This window comes from Lutra lutra, chromosome 11 (assembly GCF_902655055.1).
Source record: "Lutra lutra chromosome 11, mLutLut1.2, whole genome shotgun sequence".
NCBI lineage: Eukaryota > Metazoa > Chordata > Mammalia > Carnivora > Mustelidae > Lutra > Lutra lutra.
In genome coordinates, this window is record NC_062288.1 from 103,744,533 (window position 1) to 103,759,290 (window position 14,758).

Genomic DNA, 14,758 nt, shown 5'->3' on the forward strand with positions numbered 1-14,758 from the left:
CCTCACATTCAGCTATGTACTGTCTCGTTTGTACCTTCTATTCTTACTTTCTCGATTTCATTTGAAGGTTCTTCAGGGCTGAGATGTTTTAATTTCCTTCTTCCCCTATAGTAGATTAGTAAACCTGTATCTTTAGGTAGAATTTCTACGTGACACTGCTTACATATATTGTTAACATTACCTATAACCTTGAAGTCTATTGTGATATCCTATGTAGTGAAGCTAGAATTTAGGAATTTAAAAATGCTTCTGTTTTTTAAATTCACAGCTTTGGAGTAATGTATTCACATTATCTAGCACTCTAAGGTATCTTCTGCTAAGAGCAATCTCTCCTTTTACAGCTCTATCACCTCCAGACCAATAAGTGTCTGGTGGCCCAGGGCCGTCCAAGTCAGAAAGGAGGCCTGGTGGTGCTTAAAGCATGTGACTACAGTGACCCAAGTCAGGTGAGTCTGCATGCCCCCGGGCTCAGCTGGTCGGTCCTTGGAAAGTGTCCTTCAGTGAAGGGAACTTGGGGTGGTCCCTGAGGAGGGAGGGAGGTTTGGAAGACCCTAGAGATTTTACTCTTGACTTTCCTTAGCTGACATGGAATGACTTTGTGTCCTTTGTATATTTTTCCTACCTTTGCTCCTGTGTGTTAGAAGCATCCTTTGTACTCTGCAGTCACACAGCATGTCAAAAGTGGCAAAGGAGGGGCACCTGGGTGGCTCCGGGGGTTAAGCCTCTGCCTCCGGCTCAGGTCATGATCTCAGGGTCCTGGGATCGAGCCCTGCATCGGGCTCTCTGCTCAGCAGGGAGCCTGCTTCCCACACTCCACCCTGCCTGCCTACGTGTGATCTCTCTCTCTGTCAAATAAATAAAATTTTTTTAAAGTGGCAAAGGAAGGGCAGGCCCATTAATGCAGGAAATGAATTAGTATCTTCAGTAGAGTGTTCGCTGAAATCAAATTTCTCTGAGTTTTAGTAATCTCATCAGAAGAAACCATAACAAAAAACAGTTTATTTCATTCACATAACCTGTTCTCATGTAATCTTTCCAATGGTGTTAAAGTAGGCTTAAAAATAAGCTAAAAACTTAGAGTTTGGAACAGTAATTTCAAACTGACTTGTACTTGACGGAAGTCTAATCCCCTGGTTGTGAAACCGCATGCCTCTGCAGTCTGAGCACGTCACAGGGAGGGGATTTTCATTCCCACTTGCGTGCCGGGGTGGCCCCAGTCAGGACTAAAATGGATAGACCACGTGTGTTCTCTGAAATTTCATAGAAGACCCTCTGTTTCTAGGGAAGCTTGCAAAGGATGGAAGAGGTCATCCACACCAGAAAATAGGATTTAGAAGGGGATCTGTGCAGTGTCTGGGTCTGAGAGGTATCAGACTCGCGGACACCAAAGTATCCAGCTGGACTGCTGCCTCGCTGGCTTTGGTTACATGAGATCACTGAGCTTCGTTCCAGAAAATGGGAGAAGTTTGAGGAAATGGAGTTACACGCTCCTGTTTGTTGGGATCAGGTAGATCTGAACTGATACTGTAACCACCAGCCACACGGAGCTCTTTACATTTAATTACAATGAAATAAATTATGTGTTTCCTCATGTTGGACAACACAGGTTATAAAACATGAACATCGTTGCAGAAAGTTCTATTTATAGAACTCTTCATGTTAATGGAGACAGTGCACATAAATTTTGGGCCTTGAGGTAGAAATACTAATGACTAAAATAAATCAGAGATGAAAGTGTATTCCTTATGGATTTAGTGAAGGTGCAGTTTGGAGAATAAGTTATTCCTCACTCTTGTCCCGTTCAGCCAGTTTTAGGCCTTTGTTTCTGAAAATAATCTGGGAGACAGAGAAGACTGTCCTGAAAGATCTGCGCATCTAAAGAAAAAACCCCATTTCTGGGCCCTCCGAGGAAATCATCATCTCAGCCTAAATGCTGTGGTGATCTGGGGTTAGAGTAGAACTTTCCCAGGTTGACGTGTGTATGGGCTTCTGCGTATCGGCACGGTCCAGGTGAGGCATGTCTGCTCGGACAGGCTGTGCTGCCTAGGGATGGGGAGCACTGTGGGATTGTGAGATGCTAGAACTGGAAAGGTCTCCAGTCACGTGCTCAGTTAACGGAGTCCGTTAAATTCAACAAACAATAGTTAACCACTGTTTCAGTTACTTCCTGGGATTACACTTCCTTTTCCTGTGTCTGTTCATTCATTTATTCCATTTTCAGGTGACTGAGCTGACGCTGCCCGCACGTGACTCAGGTTTGCGGGTCTCTCCCTGCTTTCTGAGACCACGTGGAGTAACCCCAGTCTTCTCCCACGGATAGGTGACCGGGGGTGCAGCTCAAATCTGAAGAGGACCTTGGAGTTCTGATCTTTGATTCTCTTCCTCAGATTTGGATTTATAATGAAGAGCACGAGTTGGTTTTAAATAACCTCCTTTGCCTGGATATGTCAGAAACTCGCTCGTCAGACCCACCACGACTCATGAAGTGCCACGGGTCGGGAGGATCCCAGCAGTGGACCTTCGGGGTGAGGAGCTTGCTGGGGAGGATGGGAGTGCGTGAGGAAGCAGGTGGAGCTAAGGGGGGAGCATGGCAGATGCCCTCCTAGTTTACCTGACAGTAGTTCTGAGTTTGTCGTATCATTAAATAAAGCATCTGAGCTAGTCCTCATGTCTTCTGGATCTCTCTATCTTTACCACATTCTGGCAGCAAAGTCTTTTATGGTAAAGCAAGTAATTGTTGGTATATTTTTCTTGCTACTTTTTTTCCAGAAGAGTAATCGGCTGTACCAGGTGTCAGTTGGACAGTGCCTGAGAGTGGTCGATCCACTGAGTCACAAAGGCTATGTTGCAATGGCAATCTGCGATGGCTCTTCCTCACAACAGTGGCATCTGGAAGGTTAAGCAGGCGGCGGTCAACATGGTAATTCATCAGGGTTCACCTCCGCTGTGAGGCTTGAGAAGTTGCTGGTTACAAGAAAATCCCTGAAATGATTTCCTGATTAAGTAGAACCATTTTTGAGAGGATAAGACACAGATATACTAGAGACTGGCGCACAGATGGTCATCAGAAAGTGAGGGAATCTGTTTTACCAAGATATTAACATCACTTCTGAGCTGCTAAGGAATTTCTTGCTGATGGTGAGAAATTAGGATACAATTTTAACTCTATAAAGGGTCAGGTTTGCACAGAGGACAAACCCAGGAAATTGACATTTATGTTCAAACTTATTTATGCTTTTTAATCCCTTTAATAATGGAATGGCATTTGTCTGATCAGAAACTTGTCATGATTTCCTTTTTTTAGAAGGACTTCATAGGAAACAAATTTTTTTTTTTACTTATATTATCATGTCCTAAATAATTTTAAACAGACTGAATCCACATTACTTTTAACTTCAGAGGACCTCCTTTATAAGATTATATATTTAAGAGGCAGTTAACTATTATAAATTATTTTGATGAATTATGGTACTATTGACATTAAAATAAAGGGTCCTTTTGATGATTTATGTGGGACTTTTTGTCTGCTCTTCTTGTGTTAGGGTCTCTGATCTGCGTGCAGACCACCATGTGTGTATCACATGATGAGCGGGACACCTGGGTTTGGCTAGTGAGCCAGTAAGCGAGGTCACAGCACCATTCCTTAGCTTGAACTGTGTGAACTTGATGCTGAAAGTCTGTGAGTTTGGATAATTTACACTAAAGCTGCCTGTGAGTCATCCAGGTAGAGTTGCTAAGTAGGCATTAGGTACAGAGGTCAAGATCCGTTCCTCAGAAATCCGAATTCAGATTACTGATTCAGTTTCATTGCTGGTCATCGGTCTCTTCAAATTTTTTATTCCTGCTTCAGTTTTGACAGGTTATGTGTTTCTAGGAATTTGTCCTATTTCTTCTAAGATGTCTAATTTGTGGGCATCTAGGTTTTCATAGTCTGTTAAAGTTGTTACTTCTCCTCTTTCATTACTTTGTTAACTTGGGTCTTTTTTTTTTTTTTAAATGAGTGTGACTAGAGATTTATCAGTTTTTCAAAGAAACAGTTCCTGGTCTCATTGAGCTGTTCTGTTGTTTTTTTAGTTTCCATATCCTTCATTTCTGATCTTTACTATTTCTTTCCTTCTGCTGTTTATTTCCTTTAGGTGTAAGGTTAGGTTTAAGGTTTTTCTTGCCTCTTGAGGTAGGCTTGTATTGCTGTATACTTCCCTCTTAGAAGCACTTCTGCTGCATCCCGAAGATTCTGGACTGTCATCCGTGTGATTTTGTTTTTCTTCTTAGTAGCATGTTCTGTACCTTCATGTATTTGGATTAACTTCCATGAAATTGAATCTGTAATAAAATCCCCCCAAAAATGAAAGTCCGAGATGAGACAGCTTCACAGGCAAATTCTTCCAAACATTTAAAGAAGAGTTAATACCTTCTCTCAAACTTTTATTCCAGAAAATAGAAGAGGAAGGAAAACTACCAAATTCATTCTGTGAGGCCAGTATCACTGATACCAAAACCAGATGAAGGCACCACAAAAAGAACTATAAGCTAATATCTTGGATGAATACGGATGCAAAAAATCCTCAACAAAATATTAGCAAACCAAACCTAACAATACACTGAAAGCTACTACTCCCAATTCCAGGAGGCAGGGGGGGGTCAGTATTCACAAAACAGCAGAACCATATTATCATTTCAATAGATGCAGAAAACAGCACTGACAAACTATAACATCCATTCATGATAAAAACCCTCAACAGAGTAGGTCTAGAAGGAATATACCTTAACATAATCAAGGCCTTATATGACAAATCCACAGCTAACATCATACTCAGTGGTGAAAAACAGCTTTTCCCGTAAGGTCAGGAATAAGAGATGTCCACTCACTGCCTTTATTCACCATTAGTGCTGGAGTCCTCACCACAGCAGTGAGACAACAAAATACAAGGCTTCCGAACTGGTGAGGGAGAAGTAAAACTCCCAGTCTTTGCAGAGGACATGATCATATTTGGGCCCCCCCAAAACCACTAGAACTGAGAAATGAATTCAGTGAAGTCACATAATACAAAGTCAGTGTAGAGAAATCTGTTGCATTCCTAGACACTAAAAATGAAGCAGCAAAAAAAATTTAAAATCCCTTTTATAATTGCCCCAAAACAATAAAATATCTCATAATAAACTTAAGAGGTGAAAGGCCTATACTCTGAGAATTACAAAACACTGGATGAAAGAAATTCAAAACGACCCAAAGAAGTAGAAGAACACCCGTGCTCCTGAACTGAAAGAACAAATCCTGTAAACATGTCTGTGCTGCCTGAAGCAGTGCGTGGACCGAATGCAGCCCCTAGCAGAATATATGTTACCATTTTTCATGAAACTAGAACAGACAGTCCGAAAATTTGTGTGGAACTGTAAAAGACCCCAAATAGCCCAGGCAGTCTTGAAAAAGAAAAAAACTGGAGGTATCACAATTCCAGATTTCACGTTCTGTTACAGAGTTGTAGTAATTAAAACAATATGGCACTGGCATAAAAATACATCAATAGAATAGAAAATGTAGAAATAAACCTGTAATTATATGATAAATTAGTCTTCAACAAAGAATAAATATAACAATGGGAAAAAGGGCAAGTTAAAAGAGCAGAGAAACAGAAGAAACATTAACATTGAAGGTCAGAACACAAATGAAATAGAAAAAATGGAAAAAAAGCTGGATTAAGAACATCACTGAAATGAAATTTGTAACAATATAACAAATTGGTATTGGGAAAACTGGTCAGCTACAGGCAAAACAATGAAACTGGACCACTTTCACAATACACAAAAAGTGGATTAAAGACTGAAATGTGAGATCGAAAACCATAAACATCCTTGGAAGTGAGCATAGGGAGTACTTTTTCCCTGACATTGGTCATAGTAACATTTTGTAGATACAGTCTCCTAAGGGAATTAAAAGTAAAAATAAGTTTTGGGAGTACATAAAAATAAAAGGCTTGTGCACACAAAAGAAATAATATAACTAAAAGCCTACTGAATGGGAAAAAGATTTGCAAATGACATATCCAATAAAGGGTGTGTGTGTGAGTGTGTGTGTGTCTGTATGTCTCACAACATCCAAAAAACAATCCAATTAAAAATGGGTAGAAGACTCAGACAGACATTCTTCCGAAGAGGACATCCAGATGGCCAACAGACGCATGAAAAGATGCTCAACATCTCTCATCGTCAAGGAAATGCAGATCAACACTGCAGTGACGTCTCCCTTCACACCTGTCAGAAAAGCTATACAGAAACACAAGAAACAACAAATGCTGGAGAGGCTGTGCTCCTGCATGGCTGGTGGGAAGCCAAGCTGGTGCAGCCACTGTGGAAAACAGCATGGAGGTTCCTCAGGAACTTAAAACTACCATATGATCCAGTAATCGCGCTACTGGGCATTTACCGAAAAATAAAAATACTAATTCAGTGGGATACATGGACCCTGATGCTTATTGAATCATTATTTACAATTGCCAGACTACAGAAGCAGCCCAAGTGTCCACCAATAGATGAATAAAGGTGTGGGGTGTGTGTATATACCAAACTTTATATGTACACGCACACACACAATCAAATATATGTGCTGCCAAAGTGAGCACACAAATATTATTTATCCATAAAAAAGAAAATGAAATCTTGCCATTTGTAACAGCATATAGAACTAGAGAATATAATGCTAAGTGAAATAAGTCAGAAAGATATAGTTTATGATCTCACTCACATGGAATTTAAAAACAATGAGCAAAGGCCAAAAAAAGGGGGGGGTGGAGACAAACCAAGAAGTAGACTCTTCATACAGAGAATAAACTGGTGATTACTGGAGGGGAGGCGGGTGGGGGGATTAAAGAGTGCATTTACCACAATGAAAAAAAATACAAACTTAGGAATCATCTTTGCGCCCTGTAGATGTCCAAATACAACGGGAGGTTCTTTCCACCAAAATTGCGTTTCAGAGGAGACACAGTCTTCCAGGGTCCTTTTCTCAGTTATTTTATCTTAAACCACAAAGTCCCATATTAGAAACATGTTGGAGAATAATATATTCTATATATTTTATCTTTTGTCATTCACCTTCAAAGACCAGATGGTACATACAGAAAGCAGCAAGATGGCATTAAAGATTTTCTGTGCTTATTTGAGAGAAAGAGAGTGCACAAGCAGGGGTTTGGGGCGGGAGCAGAGGGAGAGGAAGAAGCAGACTCCCTGCTAAGCAGGGAGCCCAATGCGGGGCTTGATCCCAGGGTCCTGGGATCATGACCTGATCTGAAGGCAGACGCTTTATCAACTGAACCACCCTGGTGCCCCCAAGAAACTCACTTTAAATATGAAGGCACAAATATGGTGAAATACATGCACATGCGATGCTAATTGAAAAGTATCTGAGGTAGCTATATTAATGTCACAGATTTTGAAGCAAAGACTATTACTAGCAATGGAAAGGACTGTCCTAGTGATAAAGGAGTCCATTAATAGGAAATAATCCCAATGTTCTTATAGTACCTCATAACAGAACTTCAAAGTACGTGCCACAAGGAGAAACAGTCTACAACTACCAGTAAAATTTCAACAAATCTCTCAATAACTGAGGAAATATGTAGGCAGAAAAAAAAAATCAGTAGGATATAGAAGACTTGACAATACTCTACCAATTTGACATGATTAACAATTATGGAACATTCTACCTGACAAGACCAGACAGTATATGCTGCCTTTTCAATTACACATGAAACATCTACCAAGATAGGTCATGTCCTGGGATATTAAGTCTCAATAAATTTATATAAATCCAACTTGTGCAAATTATATTAGAAACCAACAATAATATTGTCAATAATAACATACCTGGAAAATAGTCAAATATTTGAAAAACCACCAGTAACACACGTCCCAGAATCCTGTGGGTCGGTCAAAGAAGTTACAAAGCTATTTGAACTGACAAAGTGAAAACACAACCTACCAAAGACTGGAGGATGCAGCTAATGCAGTACTTGGAAATTCTATAGCACTGAGCACGTATATGAGAAAAGGATAAATCTTAGTATCATTGACTTAAGCTTACACCTTACGGAAATAGAAAAAGTAAGGGCAAGTTAGAAGAGCAAATAAACAGAAGAAATACTAAATGTCAGAACATGAATGAATGAAATAGAAAACAAAAATAATGGAAACAATTAAAGCTGGGTTAAGAACAGCACTGAAACAAATGGAAAGATATTCCTTGCTTGTGGATTAGAAAAATATTGTTAAAATGTCCATATTACCCAAAGCAATCTATAGATTCAATGCAATCCTTATCAACATACCAGCAGCACTTTTTACAGAACTAAAATACCAGAATTTAAATGGAACCAGAAAGTCCCCCAAAAGCTAAAGCAATTTTGAGAAACAACAACACTGGAGGTATCTGAGCAGAGTAAGAGTCCATAGTAAACCCATGCTTATGTGACCAACTGCTCTACAACAAAGACAAGAATATACAATGGGGAGAAGACGGCCCGTTCAGATAAATCCTACTGGGAAAACCAGACAGCTTCATGCTAAACAATGACACACTTCATTCCATCATACCTAAAAATCAACTCAAAATGTATTAAAGACTCATGTAAATGTGAGTCCTAAAGCCATTAAAACTCCTAGACGAGAACACAGTAATGTTTTAGACGTCAACTGTAGCAACGTATTTACAGATCTCTCCCGAGGAAGGGGAAGACAAAGCAAAATAAACAGTTGGGGCTGCACCAAAATAAAAAGCTTCTTGACTGCAAAGGCAACCAACAAAACAAACCTACCACCTGGTAGAAGATATTTGTAAATGGTACATCCAACAAGGAGTTAATATCCAAAATATGCCCAGATGTGTCACAGAAATCACACTGAAAACACATACAACTGAACACACAAGACAGTGTGATCAAGAATGGGCAGAGAGGGGTGCCTGGCTGGCTCGGCTGGAAGAGCATGCTCCTCGATCGTGGGGCCATGAGTTCGAGCTGCACATCAAGTGTAGAGATTACCAGAAATGGGGGGGGGGGCAGGGCATAGGACCTGAACTGACATTTTTCCAAAAACATACAAATGACTGACACATGAAGGCATGCTCAACATCACTCATCATGAGGGACATACAAATCAACAGCACACCCCACACCTGTCCAAGGCAAGAATCAGACAAGAACTAAGTCTTGGCAGTGATGAAAAAGCAGAGAAAGGACCCCTCATGCCCTGTTGGTGGGAATGTAAATGGGGGCAGCCGCTGTGGAAAACAGTATGGAGATGCCTCAAAATATTAAAACTAGAAATGCCATGTGATCTAGTAATTTCACTTCTGGGTATTTACCAAAAGAAAACAAAAATACTAATTCAAAAAGATACATTCTATGCTTACTGCAGTATTATTATGTACACTAGCCAAGACATGGAAGCAGCCCAGGCGTTCATCGACAGACGAAGGGATGATGATGCGCTCGCGTACCCAACAGAACAGTGCTCGGCCATAAAACAAATGAGATCTTTCCATTTGTGACAGCATGGACGGTCCTAGAGGGTATTACGCTAAGTGACATAAATCTGAGATAACAAATGATTTCACTTTGATGTGCAGCAGAAACAAAATGAACGAAGCAGAAACAGACCCATAACCAAACAGATCTAGTGGTTGCTGGAGAGGAGGAGGTTGGAGGGGGTGGACGAAGTGGATGGGGGGTGTGGGAGGAACAGAATTTCAGTTACAGAACGAGTGAGTCGCGAGGATGAAAGGCACAGCACAGGGAGTCCAGCCAGTGCGACTGTGACAGTGTTTCGTGGTGATGGGGCTGCGGGCGTGGTGAGCGGAGTCCGACGTCTGGTCCTATACGGGCCACCGGGTTGCGTACCTATGACAGCGCTGTGCTCTGCTGCACTGCAGGTTAAAAAACAAAAGTATCGGGGGAGGAGTCAAGATGGCGGAGAAGTAGCAGCTGAGAGACATCAGGTAGCAGGAGATCAGCTCGATAGCTTATCTAACCATTGCGAACACCTACAAATCCAAAGGGAAATTGAAGAGAAGAGCAACAATTCTAGAAACAGAAAATCAACCACTTTCTGAAAAGTAGGACTGGCGGAAAAGTGAATCCAAAGTGACGGGAAGATAGACCACGGGAGGAGGGGCCGGCTCCCGGCAAGCGGCGGAGCAATGGAGCACAAAATCGGGACTTTTAAAAGTCTGTTCCGCTGAGGGACATCGCTCCAGAGGCTTGACCTGGGGGAAGTCCACGCGGGGTCAGCGTAACCCCACATCCTGCGGCGTCACAGAAGGATTGGGGGTGTCTGTCGCAGAGCTCGCAAGTATTAGAATGGGGAAGCCGGCTACAGAGACAGAGCTGAGGAGTGAGCTCTCAGCTCGGGGTTACCTTGAACCGGTCGCAGGCTCGGGCAGCTTGGAGCACGGCTGGAGGCCACGGAGACGGAAGTGACCGGGCGCTTTTCTCCAAGTGCAAGTGATTGAGCTCTTTCCTCCAAGCACGACCAGAGGCCAGGGAGACGGGCGGTCGGGCGCTGTTCTCTGAGGGCACACTGAGGAACGGGACCCCGAGCTCTCGGCTCCCCCCAGCCAGAGACTGGGCGGCCGCCATCTTCATTCCCGCCCTCCGGAACTCTACGGAAAGCGCTCAAGGAACAAAAGCTCCTGAAAGCAAACCCGAGTGGATTACTCAGCCCGGCCCTGGGTAAGGGCGGTGCAACTCCGCCTGGGGCAAAGACACCTGAGAATCACTACAACAGGCCCCTCCCCCAGAAGATCAACAAGAAACCCAGCCAGGACCAACTTTACTCACCAAGGAAAATAGCGGAAATCCATAGGAGGAGAAAGCAAATCTTATCTGGACAAAATGACAAGGCGGAAAAACTCACCACACACAAAAAGAAGAACAAGAGGCAGTACTGAAGGCTAGGGACCTAATCAATACAGACATTGGTAATATGACAGATCTAGAGTTCAGAATGACGATTCTCAAGGTTCTAGCCAGGCTCAAAAAAGGCATGGAAGATATTAGAGAAACCCTCTCTGGAGAGATAAAAGCCCTTTTTGGAGAAATAAAAGAACTAAAATCTAATCAAGTTGAAATAAAAGAAAACTATTAATGAGGTGCAATACAAAATGGAAGCTCTTACTGCTAGGATAAATGAGGCAGAAGAAAGAATTAGTGACATAGAAGACCAAATGACAGAGAATAAAGAAGCTGAGCAAAAGACAGACAAACAAATACTGGACCACGAGGAGAGAATTTGAGAGATAAGTGATACCATAAGATGACACAACATTAGAATAACTGGTATTCCAGAAGAAGAAAGAGAGAGGTGAGCAGAAGGTATATTGGAGAGAATTATTGTAGAGAATTTCCCTAATATGGCAAAAGGAACAAACATCAAAATCCAGGAGATGCTAAGAACGCCCCTCAAAAATCAATAAAAATAGGTCCACACCTCGTCACCTGATAGTAAAATTTACAAGTCTTAGCGACAAAGAGAAAATCCTGAAAGCAGCCCGGGAAAAGAAGTCTGTAACATACAAGGGTAAAAACATTAGACTGGCAGTGCACCTATCCACAGAGACCGGGCAGGCCAGAAAGAGCGGGCATGATATATTCAGAGTACTAAACGAGAAAAACATGCAGCTATCATTGAAAATAGAAGGAGAGATAAAAAGCTTCCAGGACAAACAAAAACTGAAAGAATTTGCAAACACAAAACCAGCTCTACAAGAAATACTGAAAGGGGTCCTCTAAGCAAAGAGAGAGCCTAAAAGTAGTAGATCAGAAAGGAACAGAGACAATATACAGTATCAGTCACCTTACAGGCAATACAATGGCACTAAATTCATATCTCTCAATAGTTACCCTGAATGTTAATGGGCTAAATGCCCCAATCAAAAGACACAGGGTAACAGAATGGATAAAAAAACAAAACCCATCAATACGCTGCCTACAAGAAACTCATTTTAGACCCGAAGACACCTCCAGATTTAAAGTGAGAGGGTGGAAAACAATGTACCATGCTAATGGACATCAGAAGAAAGCTGGGGTGGCAATTCTTAGATCAGATCAATTACATTTTAAGCCAAAGACTATAATAAGAGATGAGGAAGGACACTATATCATACTCAAAGGGTCTGTCCAACAAGAAGACCTAACAATTTTACATATCTATGCCCCTAACATGGGAGCAGCCAGCTATATAAACCAAATAATAACAAAATCAAAGACATACATCAATAATAATACAATAATAGTAGGGGACTTTAACACTCCCTTCACTGAAATTGACAGATCATCTAATCAAAAGATCAACAAGGAAATAAAGGCCTTAAATGATACACTGGACCAGATGGACATCATAGATATATTCAGAACATACCATCCCAAAGCAACAGAATATACATTCTTCTCTAGTGCACATGGAACATTCTCCAGAATAGATCACATCCTGGGTCATAAATCAGGTCTCAACCGGTATCAAAAGATTGGGATCATTCCCTGCATATTTTCAGACCACAATGCTCTGAAGCTAGAACTCAATCACAAGAGGAAATTTGGAAAGAACCCAAATACATGGAGACTAAACAGCATCCTTCTAAAAAATGAGTGGGTCAACCAGGAAATTAAAGAAGAATTGAAAAAATTCATGGAAACAAATGATAATGAAAACACGACAGTTCAAAATCTGTGGGACACAACAAAGGCAGTCCTGAGAGGAAAATATATAGCGGTACAAGCCTTTCTCAAGAAACAAGAAAGGTCTCAGGTACACAACCTAACCCTACACCTAAAGGAGCTGGAGAAAGAACAACAAAGAAAGCCTAAACCCAGCAAGAGAAGAGATATCATAAAGATCAGAGCAGAAATCAATGAAATAGAAACTAAAAAAAAAACAATAGAACAAATCAACAAAATTAGGAGCTGGTTCTTTGAAAGAATTAGTAAGATTGATAACCCCCTGGCCAGACTTATCAAAAAGAAAAGAGAAAGGACCCAAATAAATAAAATCATGAATGAAAGAGGAGAGATTACAACCAACACCAAAGAAATACAAACAATTGTAAGAACATACTATGAGCAACTCACGCCAACAAATTCGACAATCTGGAAGAAATGGATACATTTCTAGAGACATAAAAACTACCACAACTGAGCCAGAAAGAAATAGAAAATCTGAACAGACCCATAACCAGTAAGGAGATTGAAACAGTCATCAAAAATCTCCAAACAAACAAAAGTCCAGGGCCAGACGGCTTCCCAGGGAAATTCTACCAAACATTTAAAGAAGAATTAATTCCTATTCTCCTGAAACTGTTCCAAAAAATAGAAATGGAAGGAAAACTTCCAAACTCATTTTATGAGGCCAGCATCACCTCGATCCCAAAAACCAGACAAGGATCCCATCAAAAAAGAGAATTACAGACCAATATCCTTGATGAGCACAGATGTGAAAATTCTCACCAAAATACTAGCCAATAGGATTCAACAGTACATTAAAAGGATTATTCACCACGACCAAGTGGGATTTATTCCAGGGCTGCAAGACTGGTTCAACATCCACAAATCAATCAATGTGATACAATACATTAATAAAAGAAAGAATAAGAACCATATGATACTCTCAATAGATGCTGAAAAAGCATTTGACAAAGTGCAGCATCCCTTCCTGATCAAAACTCTTCAAAGTGTAGGGATAGACGGCACATACCTCAATATTATCAAAGCCATCTATGAAAAACCCACCGCAAATATCATTCTCAATGGAGAAAAACTGAGAGCTTTTCTGCTAAGGTCAGGAACACGGCAGGGATGTCCGTTATCACCACTGCTATTCAACATAGAACTAGAAGTCCTAGCCTCAGCAATCAGACAACAAAAAGAAATTAAAGGCATCCAAATTGGCAAAGAAGAGTCAAACTATGCAGATGATATATGATATGATATGATATGTGGAAAACCCAAAAGACTCTACTCCAAAACTGCTAGAACTTGTACAGGAATTCAGTAAAGTGTCAGGATATAAAGTCAATGCACAGAAATCAGTTGCATTTCTCTACACTAACAACAAGACAGAAGAAAGAGAAATTAAGGAGTCAGTCCCATTTACAATTGCACCCAAAACCATGATACCTAGTTATAAACCTAACCAAAGAAGCAAAGAATCTGTACTCAGAAAACTATAAAGTATTCATGAAAGAAATTGAGGAAGACACGAAGAAATGGAAAAATATTTCATGCTCATGGATTGGAAGAACAAATATTGTGAAAATGTCTATTCTACCTAAAGCAATCTACACATTTAATGTAATCCCTATCAAAATCCCATCCATTTTTTTTTCAAAGAAATAGAACAAACAATCCTAAAATTTATATGGAACCAGAAAAGACCTTGAATAGCTAAAGGAATATTGAAAAAGAAAGCCAATGTTGGTGGCATCACAATTCCAGACTTCAAGCTCTATTACAAAGCTGTCATCATCAAGACAATGTGGTACTGGCACAAAAACAGACACATAGATCAATGGAACAGAATAGAGAGCCCAGAAATAGACCCTCAATTCTATGGTCAACTAATCTTCGACAAAGCAGGAAAGAATGTCCAATGGAAAAAAGACAGCCTCTTCAACAAATGGTGCTGGGAAAATTGGACAGCCACATGCAGAAAAATAAAATTGGACTATTTCCTTATACCACACACGAAAATAGACTCAAAATGGATGAAGGAC

General features: G+C 40.8%; 1 protein-coding gene across 4 annotated transcripts in view; it reads left to right on the forward strand.

Moving 5' to 3' along the window:
* Window positions 1-3,509, forward strand: part of GALNT11 (polypeptide N-acetylgalactosaminyltransferase 11) — a 53,534-nt gene extending 50,025 nt beyond the window's left edge. For all 4 annotated transcript variants that reach the window (XM_047694424.1, XM_047694423.1, XM_047694426.1 and 1 more), the window contains 3 exons: window positions 342-446; window positions 2,388-2,525; window positions 2,770-3,509. In XM_047694424.1, coding sequence (XP_047550380.1) covers window positions 342-446; window positions 2,388-2,525; window positions 2,770-2,901 — 375 coding nt within the window. In that variant the 3' untranslated portion in view covers window positions 2,902-3,509. The remainder of the gene's footprint in view (window positions 1-341; window positions 447-2,387; window positions 2,526-2,769) is intronic.
* The last annotated feature ends 11,249 nt before the right edge of the window (window positions 3,510-14,758 follow it).